At 37.4% G+C, this 19,498-nt stretch overlaps 5 protein-coding genes across 9 annotated transcripts; 3 read left to right on the top strand and 2 right to left on the bottom strand.

Annotated features, from left to right (window-relative positions):
• Positions 1,008–4,836, top strand: LOC104742872 (mitogen-activated protein kinase 18). The gene is made up of 10 exons (XM_010463947.1): positions 1,008–1,336; positions 1,582–1,990; positions 2,093–2,220; positions 2,334–2,393; positions 2,744–2,893; positions 2,982–3,137; positions 3,246–3,457; positions 3,607–3,708; positions 3,920–4,095; positions 4,180–4,836. Exons 1-10 carry the CDS (start codon positions 1,313–1,315, stop codon positions 4,614–4,616), a joined length of 1,854 nt encoding a protein of 617 aa, XP_010462249.1. The 5' UTR covers positions 1,008–1,312; the 3' UTR covers positions 4,617–4,836.
• LOC104742870 (trifunctional UDP-glucose 4,6-dehydratase/UDP-4-keto-6-deoxy-D-glucose 3,5-epimerase/UDP-4-keto-L-rhamnose-reductase RHM2) lies at positions 5,767–8,622 on the top strand. The gene is made up of 3 exons (XM_010463940.2): positions 5,767–6,058; positions 6,328–7,900; positions 7,977–8,622. Exons 2-3 carry the CDS (start codon positions 6,338–6,340, stop codon positions 8,418–8,420), a joined length of 2,007 nt encoding a protein of 668 aa, XP_010462242.1. The 5' UTR covers positions 5,767–6,058; positions 6,328–6,337; the 3' UTR covers positions 8,421–8,622.
• On the bottom strand, positions 8,583–11,393 carry LOC104742871 (E3 ubiquitin-protein ligase CCNB1IP1 homolog). 5 transcript variants are annotated; one of them, XM_010463941.1, is made up of 10 exons: positions 11,286–11,393; positions 11,093–11,186; positions 10,383–10,490; positions 10,218–10,290; positions 10,081–10,126; positions 9,944–9,974; positions 9,493–9,748; positions 9,225–9,394; positions 8,862–9,126; positions 8,583–8,770 (listed from the first exon to the last, which is right to left on the bottom strand). In XM_010463941.1, the coding sequence occupies exons 3-10, from the start codon at positions 10,450–10,452 to the stop codon at positions 8,764–8,766; spliced, it is 918 nt and encodes a 305-aa protein (XP_010462243.1). In that variant the 5' UTR covers positions 10,453–10,490; positions 11,093–11,186; positions 11,286–11,393; the 3' UTR covers positions 8,583–8,763. The 5 variants fall into 5 exon arrangements, with proteins under 5 accessions (XP_010462243.1, XP_010462247.1, XP_010462244.1 ...); XM_010463945.1 differs by having other exon boundaries at positions 8,862–9,096; XM_010463942.2 differs by having other exon boundaries at positions 11,293–11,360.
• Positions 11,725–15,078, bottom strand: LOC104742869 (mechanosensitive ion channel protein 4). Its single transcript, XM_010463939.2, has 5 exons — positions 13,111–15,078; positions 12,900–13,023; positions 12,523–12,816; positions 12,225–12,427; positions 11,725–12,142 (listed from the first exon to the last, which is right to left on the bottom strand). The coding sequence occupies exons 1-5, from the start codon at positions 14,832–14,834 to the stop codon at positions 11,839–11,841; spliced, it is 2,649 nt and encodes an 882-aa protein (XP_010462241.1). The 5' UTR covers positions 14,835–15,078; the 3' UTR covers positions 11,725–11,838.
• On the top strand, positions 17,228–19,406 carry LOC104742867. The gene is made up of 3 exons (XM_010463938.2): positions 17,228–17,993; positions 18,830–18,947; positions 19,042–19,406. The coding sequence occupies exons 1-3, from the start codon at positions 17,395–17,397 to the stop codon at positions 19,270–19,272; spliced, it is 948 nt and encodes a 315-aa protein (XP_010462240.1). The 5' UTR covers positions 17,228–17,394; the 3' UTR covers positions 19,273–19,406.

Raw genomic sequence — 19,498 nt, 5'->3', positions numbered from 1 at the left:
TTTTTTTTTTTTTTTTGCCAGCCAACAATTAGGAAATTGACCAGATAATGTTGATAAAATATATGGATTCATTCCTATCACGTGGGGGGGGGGGTTAAATTGACCACTTGAGAAAAAGAGTGGCTACGATTAAAATTTAAAAAATAAGATAGGGGTCAAAATCGGAACTAAAGAAAAATAAAAAAACGGTCCAAGTCCAGCAACAGGTGTCTTCTTTGCTCTTTAACCAATGTGAGTCATTTTCAAAAAAAGGTCGTCTACTCAAAACAAATGTTTACCCTCAAAGTTGTCAAGTAATAACGAAACTGCCAATCATCTGGGATTTAGTCACACCCAGTACCCAATTAAAGTACGGGAATATGGAATAGATAACACAAAACAGAACATAATTAAAAAAATACCACAATTATATATTGGTTGCTAGAGAGAATTCTCTCTTTTCAAATAAAATTACATTTATACCCATTTCATATATTACATATTATTTGTTTAAATATTATGTTATTTTTTTTTAAACGAAATTATATGTCGGTTTGGATTTACAAATGAAATGGTTAGGGTTTAGATTTTACAGTTAGAACGAAATTCTATGTCAGTTTGGGTTCACAAATGAGATGGTTAAGATTTAGATTTTACAATTATAACGGAATTATATGTTGATTTGGGTTCACAAATGAAATAGTTAGAGTGTAGATTTTACAATTAGAAAAAAATTATATGTCGGTTTGGGTTCACAAATAAGATAGTTAGGATTTAGATTTTACAATTAGAACAAAATTATATATCGGTTTGAATTTACAATTTAATGCTATTTAGTTCAATATAACATATAAAATATAAATATTACATACTATTTTTAAAAAATCTCATCAAATCTTTCGTTCTTTCTATCTAACACCAAAACAAAAGAGGATATTTATGTCTTTTTACTAAAAAAAACGTGAACTCAAAACAAACCAAAAAAAAATCTCAGCTTTTAAAATCCTCCTTCTCTCTCTCTTCCTCTTTCTCTCTCGTCTCTTCTTCTTCTTCTTCTTCTACGATTGCTGCTGGATCTAGGTCTTCTTTTTTGTTTTTGTTCTGCTCTGCTCTCTCTTCTTACTAAGTCTTGATTAGAGTTCGTTCGGTTTTGAGACTTTTAGCAAATTAGGGTTTCTTCTTTTAACTTTTCGAAAAAGCCAATCGAGATTTTGATTTCTGGTATAAGAAAATTTGCGATTTTTCTTCGTGATTTCTGAGATTATATCGAAGGGTTGAGTTTTCTGTTTCCGTATTTTGTGTTTTTCGATTCAAGTTGATAAATTTGAAGACGATGCAACAAAATCAAGTGAAGAAGGTTAGAGTCTCTTGCTCTCTCTCTCTCTCTCTCTCTCAATCATGGCTTTGGCATAAATATAGAATAAAGTCTTTATCTTTTTTCTTCATAAATAACCAAAATTGCTTTCCTTTTCCAATACCAATAAGGATGATTAGTTGCATGAGCAAAAAAATAAAGTCTTTATCTTTCTATTTATTTGAGTTTGTGGATAAGCTTTACTGGATTCTTATAAAAGTTTTTTTTTTCTTTTGTTGATTCACCAGGGGACGAAAGAGATGGAGTTTTTCACAGAGTATGGTGATGCTAACAGGTATCGGATTCTCGAAGTTATCGGTAAAGGAAGCTATGGAGTTGTGTGTGCAGCGATTGATACACATACTGGAGAGAAAGTGGCTATCAAGAAGATTAATGATGTCTTTGAACATATCTCTGATGCGCTTCGGATTCTCCGTGAGGTGAAGATTCTTAGGCTTCTACGGCATCCTGACATAGTGGAAATCAAAAGCATTATGCTGCCTCCTTCTAAGAGGGAGTTTAAAGACATTTATGTTGTGTTTGAACTCATGGAATCAGATCTTCATCAAGTTATTAAAGCTAATAATGATTTGACTCGTGAACACCACCAGTTTTTCCTTTATCAGATGCTTCGTGCCTTGAAGTTTATGCATACAGGTGCAATACGTTTCATTGATTAAGACTTGAGATCCGCAGCTTGTGTTTTTTACCTGTCTGGTTGTAATTAACTGTAATGTTTTTTTTGTTTACTGGGTGTAGCTAATGTTTATCATCGTGACCTTAAGCCAAAGAATATACTGGCAAATGCAAACTGCAAGTTGAAAGTTTGTGACTTTGGATTGGCGAGAGCATCTTTCAATGATACGCCTACAACAGTCTTTTGGACGGTTAGCAGCCTCATGGAAACCTTTTGTTTGCTAACTGTTCAACTTTCTCTTTAATACTGTCCCCACTTTTGTGTGTTTGACCTTTCCTTTTGCTTCATTTAAACTGGATGCAGGACTATGTTGCCACAAGATGGTATAGAGCACCTGAGCTCTGTGGATCATTTTTTTCAAAGGTATGTGTTACTGTGGACTTGAAACACGTTTTTTTTATGCGCACTAGTTGTCTATGCTTTAGGTCTTATGTACAGAAATAGTGTTTGCTGTAGAATATCTGCAGAATAGTGTTAAAAGAAATAGCTGATATTTGATGGTACTTGAATAAGTATAGAGTTGTGCCCCAGTGGGATATTAAAATAATTCTTGTTCAGGGATGACTTTGAACTCTCCCGGAAGTTGAAAATCTGTGAATCAGGTAACCTTGTATCAGGTTATGTTCATTGAGTGTTTTTGTTTTGCATATGCAACTTCATATTATGGAATTTTTTTTTCCTCAGTCTGATTTACAGTCATTATTATTTTGCAGTATACTCCAGCTATCGACGTTTGGAGCATTGGATGCATTTTTGCAGAGTTACTAACAGGGAAGCCATTGTTTCCGGGGAAAAGTGTTGTTCATCAGTTGGAGTTGATTACTGATCTTCTTGGCACACCAAAATCAGAAACAATTTCTGGAGTATGATTCCTTTGTCTGCTTCACATTCACTGGCAACATATATTTATATACTGAACTGTATAGCTAACAAACTATATCTCTGATACAGGTTCGAAATGATAAAGCTAGAAAATACTTGACCGAAATGAGGAAGAAAAATCCTGTCACCTTCTCGCAAAAATTCTCCAAAGCAGATCCTTCAGCACTCCGTCTTTTGCAGAGGCTGTTGGCTTTCGATCCAAAGGACCGACCCACTGCTGCAGAGGTCTCTCTTCTGTCATTGCCACTTTGTTATTAGATATTTGTTTCGCTTTGGTTCGTTTGTGTATCTTTGCTGACTTTGCTAGCTTTTCTGTTTTTGAAATTCGGATAGGCATTGGCTGATCCTTACTTCAAGGGTCTTTCTAAGGTTGAAAGAGAGCCTTCAAGTCAGCCAATATCGAAGATGGAGTTTGAATTTGAGAGAAGAAGACTGACGAAGGACGACATTAGAGAATTAATATACAGAGAAATACTGGAATACCATCCTCAGTTGCTCAAGGACTATATGAGCGGCTCAGAGGGATCTAATTTTGTATATCCAAGGTTTTATTTTCTCTCTACCTTTTACTATTATTCGCCAAATGAAACACTCTTCTTTTTTTTTCTCCCTTTGAATTCATCTCAAACCTTTGATGTATGTCAAATCGCCTGCTTCTAACTTTTCGTGCTTGTTTTGACTTTTTCACTTGCAGTGCCATTGGACATCTTAGGCAGCAGTTCACTTACTTAGAGGAAAATAGTAGCAGAAATGGGCCGGTCATACCTCTCGATAGGAAACACGCATCACTTCCTCGGTAGTTTTTTCATTCCATGCATGTCAACTGTGGAGTTATGTTGCGGCATAGCATTTTCTAAGCATATGGTCCATGGTCCAAAACCATACGCAAGCTTTCATCTGTTCTCTACTCTTCTTATGGAAGTTGATAATTCTTTTTTGCTCTTCTTATGGCATAACATTTGTGAAGCATATGATACTCTTCTAATGGATCTTATTGTTTTTCACAGGTCTACGGTTCACTCAAGTGTAGTCCATTCTACCATTCAACCCAACTTGAGCGCAACAGAGAGTAGACGTGTTTCTTTTGACCCTTCAAGAAATGAAGTTACTTCTGCAGGGCATCCATCAACTTCCACATATCCTACTAAATCTATTGGGCCTCCACCGAGAGTACCGCCATCGGGTAAAACCTCACCCGCATTACTAAATATAATTTTCTAAAAGTTAATAGACTTTTAACCAATTGTACCACTGTGTGTAATTACAGGTAGACCAGGTCGTGTTGCAGAATCGTCTGTATCTTATGAGAGTGGTAGGAACCTCAAAGAAGCTTATTTCAGAAGCGAGGTATCATCTCCACACTGTTACTTCCGGCCAAACACCATGACAAACCCAGTGAACCGCAACGTAGAAGCTTCTTCTTTTCAGCCAAAACCACAAACTTCTGTTCCTCAGTTCAGTCCCACTGTACCGCCAGCTGCTACAACTAACCAAACGGACGTTGAGATGATGAACCAGCCAAACCCTTACATCCAACCACAGCTCGCCAAGATAGATCAATTAAACAACAACAACAACACGCAGATGGCCATTGATGCTAAGCTGTTGCAAGCACAATCGCAGTTTGGTCCAGCTGGAGCAGCAGCGGTTGCAGTAGCAGCACACCGGAACATAGGCACAATTAGTTACGGAGCAGCATCATAGAAAACATTTACAGACAGATCTTTAACCACATCAGTTTCTCCACCAGGTGATCCTGGTCTCTCTAGTTTTTATGTAAGTATTATTCAGTCAGGCTCTGATTCAAAACTATGTTGCGGCAATGATATAATAAAAACTTTTAGTTTTGTAACTCACGAGAACAAGATCGGCCTTGGATTTTTTTAGTCTGATTGGGGGTCGGTCCCGGTGATTGTTTCGGTTATCTTGTTGGCTCCATAATCTTTGAATTTACCATAAGCGTAGTTCACCGTAGACAAGAAGATGGTGGTGATTATATACTTCTTAAACTTCTTAATCGGTCCCATTAGTCTACAACAATTTTGGAATCTCTCTGATTATTTGAAAATCTGGTCTTGTTTTGGTTGATATAGACAAAATTTGGCCGATGAATGTGGAAGTAAAAACAAAAATCGTTGGTCCTTAGATTGTTCTCCTACGTAAACCACTCTTTTGCATATTATAATTAGTCAGTTTTATTCAATGGTTACAATGAGAGAAAGGACTATGTTTACCAACATCACCCATTAAACAAAGGTCCATTTACTAATAATAACCAAACTCACTTTCTGATTTTTTAATTGTCCCCTTTAACAAACATGTAAATGTGCTCTATTTAATTTTATTAACTTAAAAAAGAAGCAAATCAAATTATTTCGTTACGTGACGGTGACATTAAGCATCTGGCATTGAATGATCCGTTATGTTTTAATCGCAGGTTTCTTTGTTTGGTTGAACTGATATTAAATCTCAGGTTGACATGTAGTTATCTTTTTAATCAAGTAATTAAATTTTTGAACTGACATATGTACGTTACATCACAAACATAAAACAAACTAGGGGCTATAATTAATTACCAAAATTAACCTTTTACATAAAAAAAATAAACAATTTATATGTTAATTTCTGTTAGGGAATATAATTTGGAAAATAATGCAAAATATATTTTTTGGGTCAGGAAAAAATCAAATATATTTACTTGTCAAATTTTTATTCCATTTTCAATTATTTGAATGTCTTATTTTGGTAGGAGACAATAGAAGAATCACATTTAGGTTGAAAAACAAAGCAAAACAAAACAAAAAAAGGAAAAAAAGAAGAAAAGACATGAGTTTATTAATGTCGGACGCTAGGCTCACGTGAAATCCGTAATATCTAAAGACAAGTAAGGGTAAATTCGTACATACGCTCCTACGGTTCTCCGTAACTGTCTCACAATATAAGAGGCGCAGTGTTGAGAGACGCACCGTAGACCGTAGATTCCCTCTCTTCTTCTTCTTCTTCTTTCTCCTTCCTCTCTCTACTGTTTCTTGCGTTTGATCTTTTTTTCTTTTACTATCTCTGTCTCTCTATTATTCTCTAGGTGAAAGTTTCTCTTAAGATCTTCTTCTCTTGGGTCTATCTGCTTCTAACCTGAATTGTGTCTGGTACGTGAAATTGTTTCTCTCTCTCTTTTCTGTTTCTAATAATGCTTTCTTAAGCTAAGCTTGTGAAATGTTGTACGTGAGTAACCATAATTGATCTGCTTGCCATGTCTGTTTATGATCCCATACGGAAATGTTGTTCGTTTTTGTTAGTCTAAGATCTGTTTTGTTTGCTGAATTTGGATCTGGATCTGATTTCCTTTTTTCATTTGAATATGATGATCCGTTCTGAGTTTTTTTCCCATATGATGATGCTGTGACATGTTCTGCAGATTTCAAAAGATGGGTGATACTACTACGTATACGCCAAAGAACATTCTCATCACTGGAGCTGCTGGATTCATTGCTTCTCATGTTGCCAACAGATTAATCCGCAGCTATCCTGATTACAAGATCGTTGTCTTGGACAAGCTTGATTACTGTTCAGATCTGAAGAATCTCGATCCTTCCTTCTCTTCTCCAAACTTCAAGTTTGTGAAAGGAGATATTGCTAGTGATGATCTCGTTAACTACCTTCTCATCACTGAGAGCATCGACACCATTATGCATTTTGCTGCTCAAACCCATGTTGATAACTCTTTTGGTAATAGCTTTGAGTTTACCAAGAACAATATCTATGGTACTCATGTTCTTTTGGAAGCCTGTAAAGTTACAGGACAGATCAGGAGGTTTATCCATGTGAGTACCGATGAAGTCTATGGAGAAACCGATGAGGATGCTGCTGTAGGAAACCATGAGGCTTCTCAGCTGTTACCGACTAATCCATACTCAGCCACTAAGGCCGGTGCTGAGATGCTTGTGATGGCTTATGGTAGATCATATGGACTGCCTGTCATTACAACTCGTGGGAACAATGTTTATGGCCCTAACCAGTTTCCTGAAAAAATGATTCCTAAGTTCATGTTGTTGGCTATGAGTGGGAAGCCGCTTCCTATCCACGGGGATGGATCTAATGTCAGGAGTTACTTATACTGCGAAGACGTTGCTGAGGCGTTTGAGGTTGTTCTTCACAAAGGAGAAATCGGTCACGTCTACAATATCGGGACAAAGAGAGAAAGGAGAGTGATCGATGTGGCCAGAGACATCTGCAAACTTTTTGGGAAAGACCCTGAGTCAAGCATTCAGTTTGTGGAGAACCGACCATTTAACGATCAAAGGTACTTCCTTGATGACCAGAAGCTGAAGAAATTGGGATGGCAAGAGCGAACCGCGTGGGAAGATGGATTGAAGAAGACAATGGACTGGTACACTGAGAATCCTGAGTGGTGGGGTGATGTTTCTGGAGCTTTGCTTCCTCATCCAAGAATGCTTATGATGCCTGGTGGAAGACTTTCCGATGGCTCCAGTGAGAAGAAAGATGCGTCAAGCAATACGGTCCAGACATTTACGGTTGTAACACCTAAGAGTGGTGGTTCTGGTGACAAAGCTTTCTTGAAGTTTTTGATTTATGGTAAGACTGGTTGGCTTGGTGGTCTTCTAGGGAAACTATGTGAGAAGCAAGGGATTACATATGAGTATGGAAAAGGACGTTTGGAGGATAGAGCTTCTCTCATTGCGGATATTCGTAGCATCAAACCTACTCATGTGTTTAATGCTGCTGGTTTAACCGGAAGACCTAATGTTGACTGGTGTGAATCTCACAAACCAGAGACCATTCGCGTAAATGTCGCTGGTACTTTGACTCTAGCTGATGTTTGCAGAGAGAATGATCTCCTGATGATGAACTTCGCCACGGGTTGCATATTTGAGTATGACGCTGCACATCCTGAGGGTTCGGGTATAGGTTTCAAGGAAGAAGACAAGCCGAACTTCTTTGGTTCTTTCTACTCGAAAACCAAAGCCATGGTAATATTGTACACCTTATTAATGTTCTCAATAGCCACAAGTGTCTTTGTTCATCATTGCTCTGTTTTTCCACCAGGTTGAGGAGCTGTTGAGAGAATATGACAATGTATGTACCTTGAGAGTCCGGATGCCAATCTCCTCAGACCTAAACAACCCAAGAAACTTCATCACGAAGATCTCGCGCTACAACAAAGTGGTGAACATCCCTAACAGCATGACCGTACTGGACGAGCTTCTCCCGATCTCCATCGAGATGGCGAAAAGAAACCTAAGAGGGATATGGAACTTCACCAACCCGGGGGTGGTGAGCCACAATGAGATACTGGAGATGTACAAGAATTACATCGAGCCAGGTTTTAAATGGTCCAACTTCACATTGGAAGAACAAGCAAAGGTCATTGTTGCTGCTCGAAGCAACAATGAAATGGATGGAGTAAAACTAAGCAAGGAGTTCCCAGAGATGCTATCCATTAAAGAGTCACTGATCAAATACGTCTTTGAACCAAACAAGAGGACCTGAGCCTTCAATGAACATCACACTCTTCGCCACAAGTGCTTACTTTTAAACTGTTTCTCTTTTTTTACTTTTTGCCTTTTCTTTCAACAGAAATATCTTTTTATATTTTACTCATCGTCTTATGATCCTTGTAGGTAGTTTCACTATACTGATTCTACTAAAATATGATTTACCATTATTATTTATATAGACGAGAGTTTTTCTTTTTCTCAAATCCTACAATTTTTTTCTCAGAATTTTACTTACTAAGACAGACAGGTTATTATAAAAACGTAGTCACTTACTGGTTGTGGCCATTAGGGCTTCCACCAAGGCAGTTTGAGAACACTTGAACTTGATCCTTAAGCTATAGCCTGCGAAGAGAAGCAACAACAAGTTGTTTTTAGAACAAACCCATGTACCTGATGTGAATTTGGTCTATTTCTAAGGTTCTAGTTTGCTTACGTGAACAGTTGAGGGCGAGAACGAGAGAGCTGAGAGCGTTTAATAGGGGAGAGAATAAGGTTTCGTAGAGTTGATTGGGGATTAGAAGTGCCACCACCACCACCATATACAGGATGACCTCCTCCTGCTCTTCTGTTTCCAAGATCGGATGGAATCGCGGGTGAGTCAGTGGAGATGTCGAACGGACCTGAGTTTGAACTGTTCTGTCTTGCTGGCCATATCTCATCTTTAGGCCCTGGTGTTGCAGGAGAGAAAAACGACCGGTCTGCACGAAATAAGTCAACTTGATATGGAGATATATAACCAAGACTCAGAATCATAAGATCACTAAGTTCAAGCACAGATATAGTGTTGTTAATTAACCTTTGCGAATGGGCTCTCTGTTCTCCATCATGTTAACTGCTGGGTTTGAGAAAAAATCGGGTTCTTGGTGTCGGGGGTAGAAGTTGTTTGCTGGTTGGATGGCTGTACGTTTGACTGACTCATACTCACTTCTTAGCTGGTCATACATCTCATCAAGCTTCCTCTTCTGTCTGGTAATTAAAACACAATTAAGGTACCTTGTTATTACAGTGGAGTTTAATATAGGGAGCAGAACCAGGATAACAAATACGTATCTTAGGTTACTGACCTTGATTTCTCAGAGAACTTCTCTTGGAGCTCTTGCTTATCCTTGGTCAAGTTTTCTACCTCTTGCTCCATCATCTGACACCTCTTACCCATCTTCTGGTATGCTGTATGCACCTGCTCCATTTTCTCGCTAAACTTTGCTTGCATACCTTCACATTTCTGACGACACTGTGCGACAACTCTATTCATCTTGTACTGCATCTCTAAGTCCCTTTGGACGATGTAAAACATTACACTTCGGTATGCACTCTTCATCACTAAATTCAGTTAAGAAAAACAGGAGGTCCTTGAACCTTAAACTGTTGTTTTATCAACTCACACAAACGCAAAAGGCACAGTCAGTTGATGGTAAAAATTATAGCATTGAGTTTAGATTTCAAATACAGAGAGACATTTTTGCAACTGAAAAATTCTAATAAGAGTGAAATGGACTACGTTTATGAAAAGGATACGTATTTGTGGAGAAATTCCAGCCATCGCCATCTGATAACACAGGTAAACAATGAGGAGATGTGAGATGGGAATATTGAAAACTGGAAAAGAAGAAATATTATAGTATCCTTGCATATATTCCAACTCAAACACTTACATTTATCCATTCTTCATTTGGATTGATATCCACAGGTTTCATTAGACTAAGATGAAAGATAAAGCCAAACAGTCAAGTAGAATATAAGGTGACCAAGGCTAAACTGAAACTAAGCAAGTAGCTTAGGGAAGATTTACCTCTTGGAGAGTACTTGATCACAAATGGGACATGCCCCATCATTACTGAGAATCTTGCTGGCATCTTCAGTGCCTTTTCATAGTGTTAAGGTCATCTTATTCAAACTCACAAGTGTTGCTAAAGAACACAAACAGGTACGCAAAAGAAAAGTGTAGATTGGATACATAATAGATGACCGCAGGTAGTGGAAATGGCCCTGCCCTCCAAATCCCTCCAGCACGCATTGCATCTCATGTCAACCTCTAATTTAAGTATCTCAAGCTGCTAAGCACCTGCAAATTAAAATTCATATCAAACGAGCTGAAGAGCTCTAATTGAAACTTCCATTGTTCTAGAGAACTAAATTCGTTGAATTCACCAATAAACTTCCATATACAATATACAGATTTTAACTAAGCTTCATTCATTCCAATTTCCAACTGCTGAAATTTTTTACATTGCAAACACGAATTCGTACAAAGCAATATAACGAGTTTCAAAACTTATGGTCACTATGATAATCTTGACTTCAGGAAGGCTTATAAACGATTTTCAAAAACAGAAACCCTAGAAATTGGGGATAAACTGCACAGATTCCAGAGATGAGCAAATAAAATCATCGCGAAAGTAGAGATTACGGGGCCGATTTTGAAGATTCGCAAACTTTTTGACTTGCAGAAGAACTGAAATTAGGGATTCCACAATACAGATGAACTCAACCTAACAGATTCCGACTAATATATGGGAGTTTTTTCAAAATCGGAGACAAATAGGTTTTACTGATTTCAACGATTTGAGATTGACACAAACCTCGAAATTGGATAAAAAATCTTAAGTCTACAAACGAAATCGTAGCAGAAATGTGAAGATCTAAGAAGCATTTGAAGAAGCTAACCTTCGATTTTGATAGAGCGATAAAGAGAACGCATCGCACAGAGCGAGGAAGAAGAACAAATTGACGGCGATTAAGCTCACCGATCTGACGTAATCTGAAGAAGATCATCAAAAAACAAGTCAAGGATCTCAAAACTAGAGAATCGAAGAAGACAAAAGATGAAAATACGATAGAAAAACACAAGGATCGTAACCTCTCACTCTCTCGATTTCAATGGCGGCGCGAGAAACGAAGATTTCAAATTTCCAGAAATAATGGGCAGTAGAAAATGATGACTTCAGCGCTGTGAGCAGATAATATAATCTTAAACGACGTCGTACTCTGCTAAAAGCTTGTGTATGAATCAGTATGATAGCCCAAAAAAAAAAATGTATACGAAACGACGACGCTCGATTCAAGGTTATGATATATCAACCAAACGACGTCGCTCTCACAAAGCTTATGTATGGCCAGACTCTGATTGGAGTTTACTAGCCTCTCTACACCCAAAAAAGGTAAAAAACAGCATACAGAACTAAAAATTCAAGTTTGTCCAAAAAAAAAAAGAAAGAACTAAAAATTCAAATGCCTAAGCTTTTTATTCCGTGGTGACTGGTGACGATAACAAATCAAACACAGCTATACAAAAAAAAAAAAAAAAGGTATCCTCTTTCACAATGTAAATGAATAATCCTCAAGTTCTTAAAAAACAATAAAAGAGAAAGAAATGCAAATACAAACACCAAAACTCAAAATTTTCCAAAACTTCAAACACCGCGTTGTTGTTGATTCCAGCTCGGAGGCATGCGGTCAGAAGTGATGGGAGTAGCAGCAGGAAGACTTTTGACGTTGATGTTAATAGGATATAACCGGTATTCAATATCCAATTCTCTGCATAATCTACCAATCTCTTCAAGTAACTGACCCCTCCTCACATATCTCTCTCCCATATCTTGATGATTCATCTTATGCGTTGGCCACATTGCGATCTTTATAGTGTTCAATCCACACATATCTCTGAACACAATCATCGGCGATGGATACCAATGGTCCTTCTTGTTATCCACATAGCTGCATTAACACAAACGCAAAAGTATTGATATCAGGCAATGTTTTATCGAAGTTTATGATTTAAGGGTTTTAAGCTTCTAACCTGAGTATCCTCTGTTTTAGGGCGGTTGTCTTTTCAGGTGGAGTTGCTATATGGACAAAGAACTCAATGGCATCTTGCATATCGGGACTGCGGTAATAGTTAGCGATAGGTTTTGTGCCGAGAAGACTGTTTGGATATACAATCTTCTGATTATCAAATCGAAGAAAGACAGTAGTCAAAATGTTCATCTCTTCCACAATCAACTATACATACAAAAAAGAAAAAAAACAGAGAATTAGCTCCTTCTTGAAGTATTTTGAGTTGCCTAAATGCAGAAACAGAGATTTATGGAACATACCTGGACACCGTCTATTTCACACCTGTCACCTACATCAAATGGATGCATAACGAAGACGAAGATGACAGCTTCAAAGATGGTTTTACATGAATTCCCAAACACAAAGACTACAAGAAGAAGCTGAGAGCTTATGACAAGCAAGAACTTGGTTGTAGCGATTCCGAGAATGAGAAGCCAGATGATTAAAATCACAATGCCGACCAAAACATCGATGATTCGATGAAGCCTGTTCACTGCTGTTTTGGTATCGTTTAAAGTTAAAGCTAGTGCTCTTCGTTCTCTAAAGGCATTAACCTAAAGAAATATAGAAGAATTTAGTATCATTTTCATAAGTAAGAAAGCTTTTGATATATTTGAATTTAAAACTAAGTACTTACCACCCAATTCTTCAGACAAGATTTGCTGATTTTGTGACTTTCAGAAGCTCCTTCAAAGAGACCCATGGCTCTTTCTGACTCATCTTCAGACAGAAAACGCATAAAGTCTTCTATATATATGTACCTAAGACCGGAAAAAAAAATCCTCTGTTTTTAATCTTGATCTTAACAAACAACATATAATCAAACATGTTAATGTATATATTTATACCTGGATCCAGGCTCAGCAACATTCTGAAAAATCTTCCTCGCTGCAAGTTTTGCTTCGAACTCGCTTCGGATCTGTGTGGCTTTATCATCTTCGTGAGTCGTTGTGTCTTGTATCTGTTCATCCAAAGTAGAAAGAGTTCCTTTTCTTATAACATTCATCAGTCTCTTCATTTTCCAAGCCGATACGTTTTTAGTATTCATTCTCTGCAAGTGATCGATCCTTATCCCTTCGTCCTCTCCTTCTTTCTTAGAACCAGACCGCGATAGCACCGGACTTTTCCCGACTCTGCTCGGACTCTTCTGCATCCTTCCGCTTCCAATGGTCACTTGTGGTGAAGAAGAAACTGCCTTTGGACCTAGAGGAGATAGCTTACGTCCAACTATCTCCAAGGTATTTACATCGTTTGCCACTTTCTCCTCTTCTATATGAATCTCAACTCGAGGAGGTCCCGAGAGAGTCTCAATCACATATTGAGTAAACAACGATTCTTGAATCCGATCGAAGTAAGTACTCATATGGAAAGAAGAAGCAAGAACTTTAACCAGTAAAGTCTTTATGAGCCAGAAAATAACACCAACGAGTAAACAGATTAATACTTTAGTCACATACTTGAGCACTGTGCTTCGCATCTCTCTTTCGACTTTCTTGTCGAACAAGAAATGCCACGCGATCAACACAAGCCCTAGCCAGAGACAGTTTTGTACCGGCTTTCGAATCCCGTAAACGAAATACAAAACCTTTTTCCTCCAAAGGAAATTGCTCTCAACGAAGTAGACGAATAGCTTCACAAACCAACTCGAAACCAATCTCCCACATATCAACACAAGAATCATCACGTCCCATTTCCACAGAGCTAGGTCCCAAAGTGTCTTGCCGCGCAAGTAAGGTATCACTAGGCTACAAATCAAACCAGCAATGATCAGAATCAGAAAAATCCACTCCATGATAACCCAAACACAAATCTTCTCCTTCCTAAAACCTTCCGGTAGATCCTCCTCCGAAAACGGATCGTCCTCTTCTTCCAAATCCATGGCTCCTCCCTGGTTAGGAGTTCCCGGTTTAGTGTTTCTCCCACTAAAACCGGGTTTTAAATTCGCGGACTTTGGAGTCCGACCAGAAACCATCTCCGGATACGTCGGAGTCGGAGGATCCATCAATCTAGATCTCGTCTTCGTCTTCATCAAAGTCTTGGTCCTCATCGTCGATCTGTTTGAGCTACACTTGACAACCTCTGATTCATCTACTCTGTTTTCATCTTCGTCGCTACTATCACTATCTTTAACAGACGGAGAAAGCGTGACCCTGTTCTGCCTCCGTCTAATCGCATCAACGGTTCCGTTATTCGCCGTCGCCGTTACCGGTGACGCAGAACCGGAAACAGTCGGTACACGTGCGGGAGAAATCGTGTTGCTCTGAAGCTCAGGCATGTTAGCTTCCATGTCGAGAGAGATTTCATCGCCGGAAGCTTTTTGCTTGTTGAGGAATTGATTGATGAGCTTCGACGGTGGATCTGGCTCCTCTGGAGGTTTGTCACTACTCCGCCGCCTGAAATCAAAGCTTCCGTCGTCTTCTTGCCCTCCCGGTGGTGGTTTACTGTTATTCTTATCATCATCATGCCAGAAGTTAATGCTTGACTCTCTCCAAAACTTTTCGGGATCACCATTGTCTTCACCATCGATCTTGACAACAAACTCTCGCCGTTGATCAGTCGAATCAACAGCCATGTTTGAAAAGAACCAAAACTTTCTGGTCTTGTAGTATTAAAAAGTTTGGTTTCTTTAAAAGAGATAGAAAGAGGAAAAAGAAAAGTTGATTCTTGATTTCTACAAGTAATGAAGGATATTTAAATCTTTTTAATTAGGTTTTGTATTTCTTGATAATGTTGAACCATGTGAGATTGTGATGATCTCGCCTGAGGCTAAAGGACAATGTTTCAGCCTAGATAAGAAAAAGATTACTATTTTATTTGGTATTGGTATGGGAATAAGACGAACATGGAGTAATGGACCAGGTGATATTTATCATTTTTCTTTTTTCCGCTTCCGAACCATTAAAAAACAGTTCACGACTGCGTTACGTACCTACTCAGACCGATACAGAGACTCGTGTCTTGCGCTCACTATCAAATTGCGGAAAAAAATTTAAATAAGTAGACAATTAAAAGTCAAAAGTAACACAAAACGGTGTTGGAACTTGGAAGCTATCTAGAATTTTTAAATTGTTGAAAGAGAAAAAAAAATGGGGGCCATGTTCAGTGTCCAGAAAGGAAGCAGTTGAACAAGTAATAAAAATTGTTTGTAATAACCATTACAAGTAAATAAATAAACCTATCTGAATTGGTAAAACTAGCTTACGTGGTGAGATCTCACGGCGCAGAGGTGATAAATGAATTAAACTAATGGTTTGTGAGTCAGCCACGTGGTTGGCTAAGGTTTGGTCTGCTTCATAGTTTTTAATTTAAATTTTTGGTTTTGTGCGGCGTATAAACAAAAGGGAGAGACCTAATTCAAAACAATGTAGAAAACGACACGAAAATGACACCTTTTTTGATAAAAACGGCAGGTCAATCTGGACACAAAAATGCAGCTTATTTAGCTAACGTGAACAGACACACATGGTTCAACAAGATTGGCCACCTAAGAATTTGTATTTACATATCTTATAATTTGTCTAATAATATAATTAGAAAATTATTACTGGCCAGATACAATTATAAAATTATTACTGGCCAGATATAATTAGAAAATTATTAGAAAGAACAATATAAATGCATGATCAGAAGAAAACAGTTTGATACATGTGATAAGAAAATAAATTAAAAAGCTGGTTGATGCATGTGAAATGATCCAAGATTCTTATAAAGATTTCCTAGATTTTTTTTTCTTTTTTAGGAAAAGTGTAAGAAACCAAATCATTTATTGTTTTCGTCCAACAACGAGCTACAATAAAACCTCTATAAATTAATAATGTTGGGACCATAAAAATCTATTGATTTATAGAGGTTTTAATTTCTCGATAAATTAATAATTATTAATTTATAAAGAGATTTTCCTAATTTGGTAAAAAAAATCAAAAATAAGATTTAATCGTTATAACTAATATTTTTATAAAATCAATTCCAAGAAAAATTACAATTATCATGTTTTGAAAATAACACTCAAAATTTTTTATATAGTAAAAATATTAAAAATAAATTCTAATAAAAATTAATGTGTATATATATACATATATTTAGATAATTTTATATAATTATTAATTTATATTATTGAAGGAACCATATATTTATAAAAGATTTTCAAAACAATTATTATTTTATTATATTATCGAATAGTATCTAAAATTACATTAGTTCCAACTTGGAATTAGAGAATATTATTAATTTATAGAGATTATTAATTTACCGAGTATTAATTTATAGAGGTTCTACTGTAGATGTTTTGTAAAATAGATAAATACAATGGTTAATTTCAGTGTCTATGATTAAACCGGTAAAAATATCGATCTTCTCATACCTAAACGGGCCTGAGTAAAAATTACTCATTGGGGTCACTGAATTTACTAAAATAGCCCAATTTCAAACCTCGTTCTTTCTTATGTCCCACATCGCAGATCTTACTAGTTAACCGAGTGTTTTATATATCTTTAGAGACGACAATGTGATTGTCACCTTCACTAAAAATTGGAACAATACAGAGAAGATTAGCATAGCCCATGTGCAAGGATGACACTCTTTACTCGAGAATTGGTCCAAATTTTTTTTATTGAAAATTTTTCAAGATCGGTTCTTCATATTTCCCGGTACAAATCTAAATCAACTGGGTACCGGGCCTGAGTAAATTATCTTATTGGGCTCACTCGAGTGTTTTAATCGAGTGTTTTATTCATCATCAGAGTCGACAATGTGATTGTCACCTTCACTAAAATTGGAACGATACAGAAAATATTAGCATGCCCCTGTGCAAGGATGACACGGTATATTCGAGAGTTGGTCCAAATTTTTTTTTGAAAATTTTCCGAGATCGGTTCTTCTTCACATTTTCCGGTACAAATCTACAATAACCGGAAACCGGTTTGGTTATATGTAATCTAATACTATTATACCGGTTTAGAGAATCGTTTACTCTCTCTCTCTTCCTTACAAGAGCCTCTCTAAACCCTTTCCCGTCACTCTCTAGAGAAGATCTCATCTCAGGAGCTTCAATGGCGGGCTTATTGTTATTGATTACTACTATTATTCAGTGAAGCTACTAAATTTCCTATTTTGGTTGATTTCTCAAGTTTGCCATGGCTGCTGTGCTGAAATCAATTCTCAAAAACCAAACTTTGTTTAAGACTCTCTTGAAGAAACCACAGTGCGTCTCGCCTTTGATTGTCTCCAGAACCTTAACTTCGGAAGCTCATAAGAAGCCACTCTCTGTTTTCTTCGAAGAGGCTGTTGGATTGAGACCCAGACCAGAAACTAGCGAAATCGAAGAAGAAGAACAAGGCAACGAATTGAAGAGGAAGCTTTTGGAATTGGAGAGGAAACTCATAGAACTGAAGAAATCTGAACCTGTGAGACAGAAGAAACAGAAGGTTGTGACATCGGAGCAAACTGAGAAAAGGCATGATAATCTTTACAAGTTGTTTAATGGTGACGAAGAAGAGAAGAAAGAGGTAAAGAAACGTAGTCGGGAACAAGAGGATGTGATTAGGGTTTATAAGGAGCTTCCTATAGAGATGGTGTCGTTTGTGAGGCTTCTGCATAACGAAGGGTATTTGAACAAGGCTAATTTTATCACTGGAGAAAAGTTGAATATGGGGAATCTTAATGAAGAGTATTCTAGAACTTTTGTTAAGTTTGCTGCTGAAAGATTTGGAAAGGATTACCAGGAAATAGCAAAGTAAGAATCTTTTTACTTGTATATTGGTTGATAATATATTGTGTTTTGTTCTGTTGGATTGTTACAACTACATCTTACGCTTCGTTTTGAGAAAATGTTCATGTCAGTATCCAGTTCTGCCAGTTCGTTTGCGACACCTTCTAGAGTTTGCATTGTTATATATGTAACATTTCTTGGGGAGTATAGGTTGGGGTTGGAAAATGAGGGGTTTCAATGCTAGTTCTTAAGGAAGGAGGAATCTTTTGTGATGAATTGAGTTCTTGTGGTTCGATCATAGGCTAGTTGTAGCATTGATTGAGATTTTCTGATGAAAGAATTGATTAATACATTTGTAGATATTTTCAATGGAATTATTTGTCGACTGTTGAGTTTTAGAATCTTGTGTATGGTCTTGATTGCCTTACCCTGCAGCATTTTATTTGCCCTTAGTTAAATTGTTGTTTGGATAACTGATGGATAATGATTAGGTTTCGTTTAGAGAAATGTTTGTTGAAATGTTCATCTTCATGGGTCTCTGATGACAAACTTGGGCATGTTTAGGTGAAAACGTCTCGGTACGCTTTTCATTTGTGCTGCTAGCTCTATTGGAAGGACTAGTGAGGAACCTTTGTGATGAATTGATGTCTTGTGTCTCGATCATAGGCTAGTTGTCCATTGGTAGAGAAATTATGATGTAAGAAGTGATTAATACATTCGTATATGCCTCAAATGTATGGTCTTGATTGCCTTAATCCCTGCAGCGTTTTATTCTCCCCTTACCTAGCTAGGTAATTTGAAATTGATTCTATCATCTTATTGTTTCTACTGCTTTCCATAACCTCAGATTTAACATGCAGGTGGTTATCAGGTAGTGACCTGAAGAAGATTGTGCTCTTTGGTTGCCCGAGTGTGGAAAAAAGGGCAGTATTCGCTGCTAAAACATTGCGCAACTTTTTTGATATCCATGAGAATAATGTAAGCTTATGCATACACACTCACTACACTGTCTTTATCTCATTTTGCAACTCCCCAACTGTATCTAACCAAGTCTTTTTTTGTTGCATAATAGGTGTGCAATAAATGCGTGTTAAAAGAGAAGTGCAAGTTTCCAAACCAGAGTGTATGGGATGGCAAAACAAAGCACCTACACTTGTCTGTTGTGATGAAAGTCATCACACTATATCCATTAGACTTGACTCATCCAAAGCTACAAGTTCCTCAAGAGGTACAAGACTCAGTCGCAAGATTGCTGACAGAGATTCAGAACTTAAGCCGAACTATCTGTACTCCTCTCGCATGAGTTATAACCTTATCAAAGATTTGTTTGTAGTAGAACAAAAAAAGGACTATTGTTTAGAAGTCTTCACTCCCACTTTTACTTGCAAAAGTTAAGGGTACAGATCCGATAATACTTGGTTCTGTTTTCACGTATTATCAGAAACATGCTCCACTATGTTAGACTGTTAGTGAGCCAGAAGCTTCACTATAGTGTTGATGAACCTTCTGGCTGAGTCAGAAACTTTCTG

This window comes from Camelina sativa, chromosome 14 (genome assembly GCF_000633955.1).
Source record: "Camelina sativa cultivar DH55 chromosome 14, Cs, whole genome shotgun sequence".
Lineage (NCBI taxonomy): Eukaryota > Viridiplantae > Streptophyta > Magnoliopsida > Brassicales > Brassicaceae > Camelina > Camelina sativa.
The sequence above is the reverse complement of the archived record's forward strand: the minus strand, read 5'-3'. Positions and strand labels throughout refer to the sequence as shown.

What these genes read in the sequence shown, in the direction of transcription:
- LOC104742872 (XM_010463947.1), top strand. Translation starts at nt 1,313, where the DNA reads ATGCAACAAAATCAAGTGAAGAAG. An exon ending in AACAAAATCAAGTGAAGAAG is followed by an intron (nt 1,337 to 1,581) that starts GTTAGAGTCTCT and finishes TTGATTCACCAG; the next exon opens with GGGACGAAAGAGATGGAGTT. An exon ending in ACCGAGAGTACCGCCATCGG is followed by an intron (nt 4,096 to 4,179) that starts GTAAAACCTCAC and finishes GTGTAATTACAG; the next exon opens with GTAGACCAGGTCGTGTTGCA.
- LOC104742870 (XM_010463940.2), top strand. Translation starts at nt 6,338, where the DNA reads ATGGGTGATACTACTACGTATACGCCAAAGAACATTCTCATCACTGGA. An exon ending in ACTCGAAAACCAAAGCCATG is followed by an intron (nt 7,901 to 7,976) that starts GTAATATTGTAC and finishes TTTTTCCACCAG; the next exon opens with GTTGAGGAGCTGTTGAGAGA.
- LOC104742871 (XM_010463941.1), bottom strand. Translation starts at nt 10,452, where the DNA reads ATGAGATGCAATGCGTGCTGGAGGGATTTGGAGGGCAGGGCCATTTCC. An exon ending in CAAATGAAGAATGGATAAAT is followed by an intron (nt 9,975 to 10,080) that starts GTAAGTGTTTGA and finishes CTGTGTTATCAG; the next exon opens with ATGGCGATGGCTGGAATTTC. An exon ending in TGGAATTTCTCCACAAATAC is followed by an intron (nt 9,749 to 9,943) that starts GTATCCTTTTCA and finishes AACTGAATTTAG; the next exon opens with TGATGAAGAGTGCATACCGA.
- LOC104742869 (XM_010463939.2), bottom strand. Translation starts at nt 14,834, where the DNA reads ATGGCTGTTGATTCGACTGATCAACGGCGAGAGTTTGTTGTCAAGATC. An exon ending in CTTGTCTGAAGAATTGGGTG is followed by an intron (nt 12,817 to 12,899) that starts GTAAGTACTTAG and finishes ATATTTCTTTAG; the next exon opens with GTTAATGCCTTTAGAGAACG. An exon ending in CTAAAACAGAGGATACTCAG is followed by an intron (nt 12,143 to 12,224) that starts GTTAGAAGCTTA and finishes GTGTTAATGCAG; the next exon opens with CTATGTGGATAACAAGAAGG.
- LOC104742867 (XM_010463938.2), top strand. Translation starts at nt 17,395, where the DNA reads ATGGCTGCTGTGCTGAAATCAATTCTCAAAAACCAAACTTTGTTTAAG. An exon ending in GATTACCAGGAAATAGCAAA is followed by an intron (nt 17,994 to 18,829) that starts GTAAGAATCTTT and finishes TTTAACATGCAG; the next exon opens with GTGGTTATCAGGTAGTGACC. An exon ending in TTGATATCCATGAGAATAAT is followed by an intron (nt 18,948 to 19,041) that starts GTAAGCTTATGC and finishes GTTGCATAATAG; the next exon opens with GTGTGCAATAAATGCGTGTT.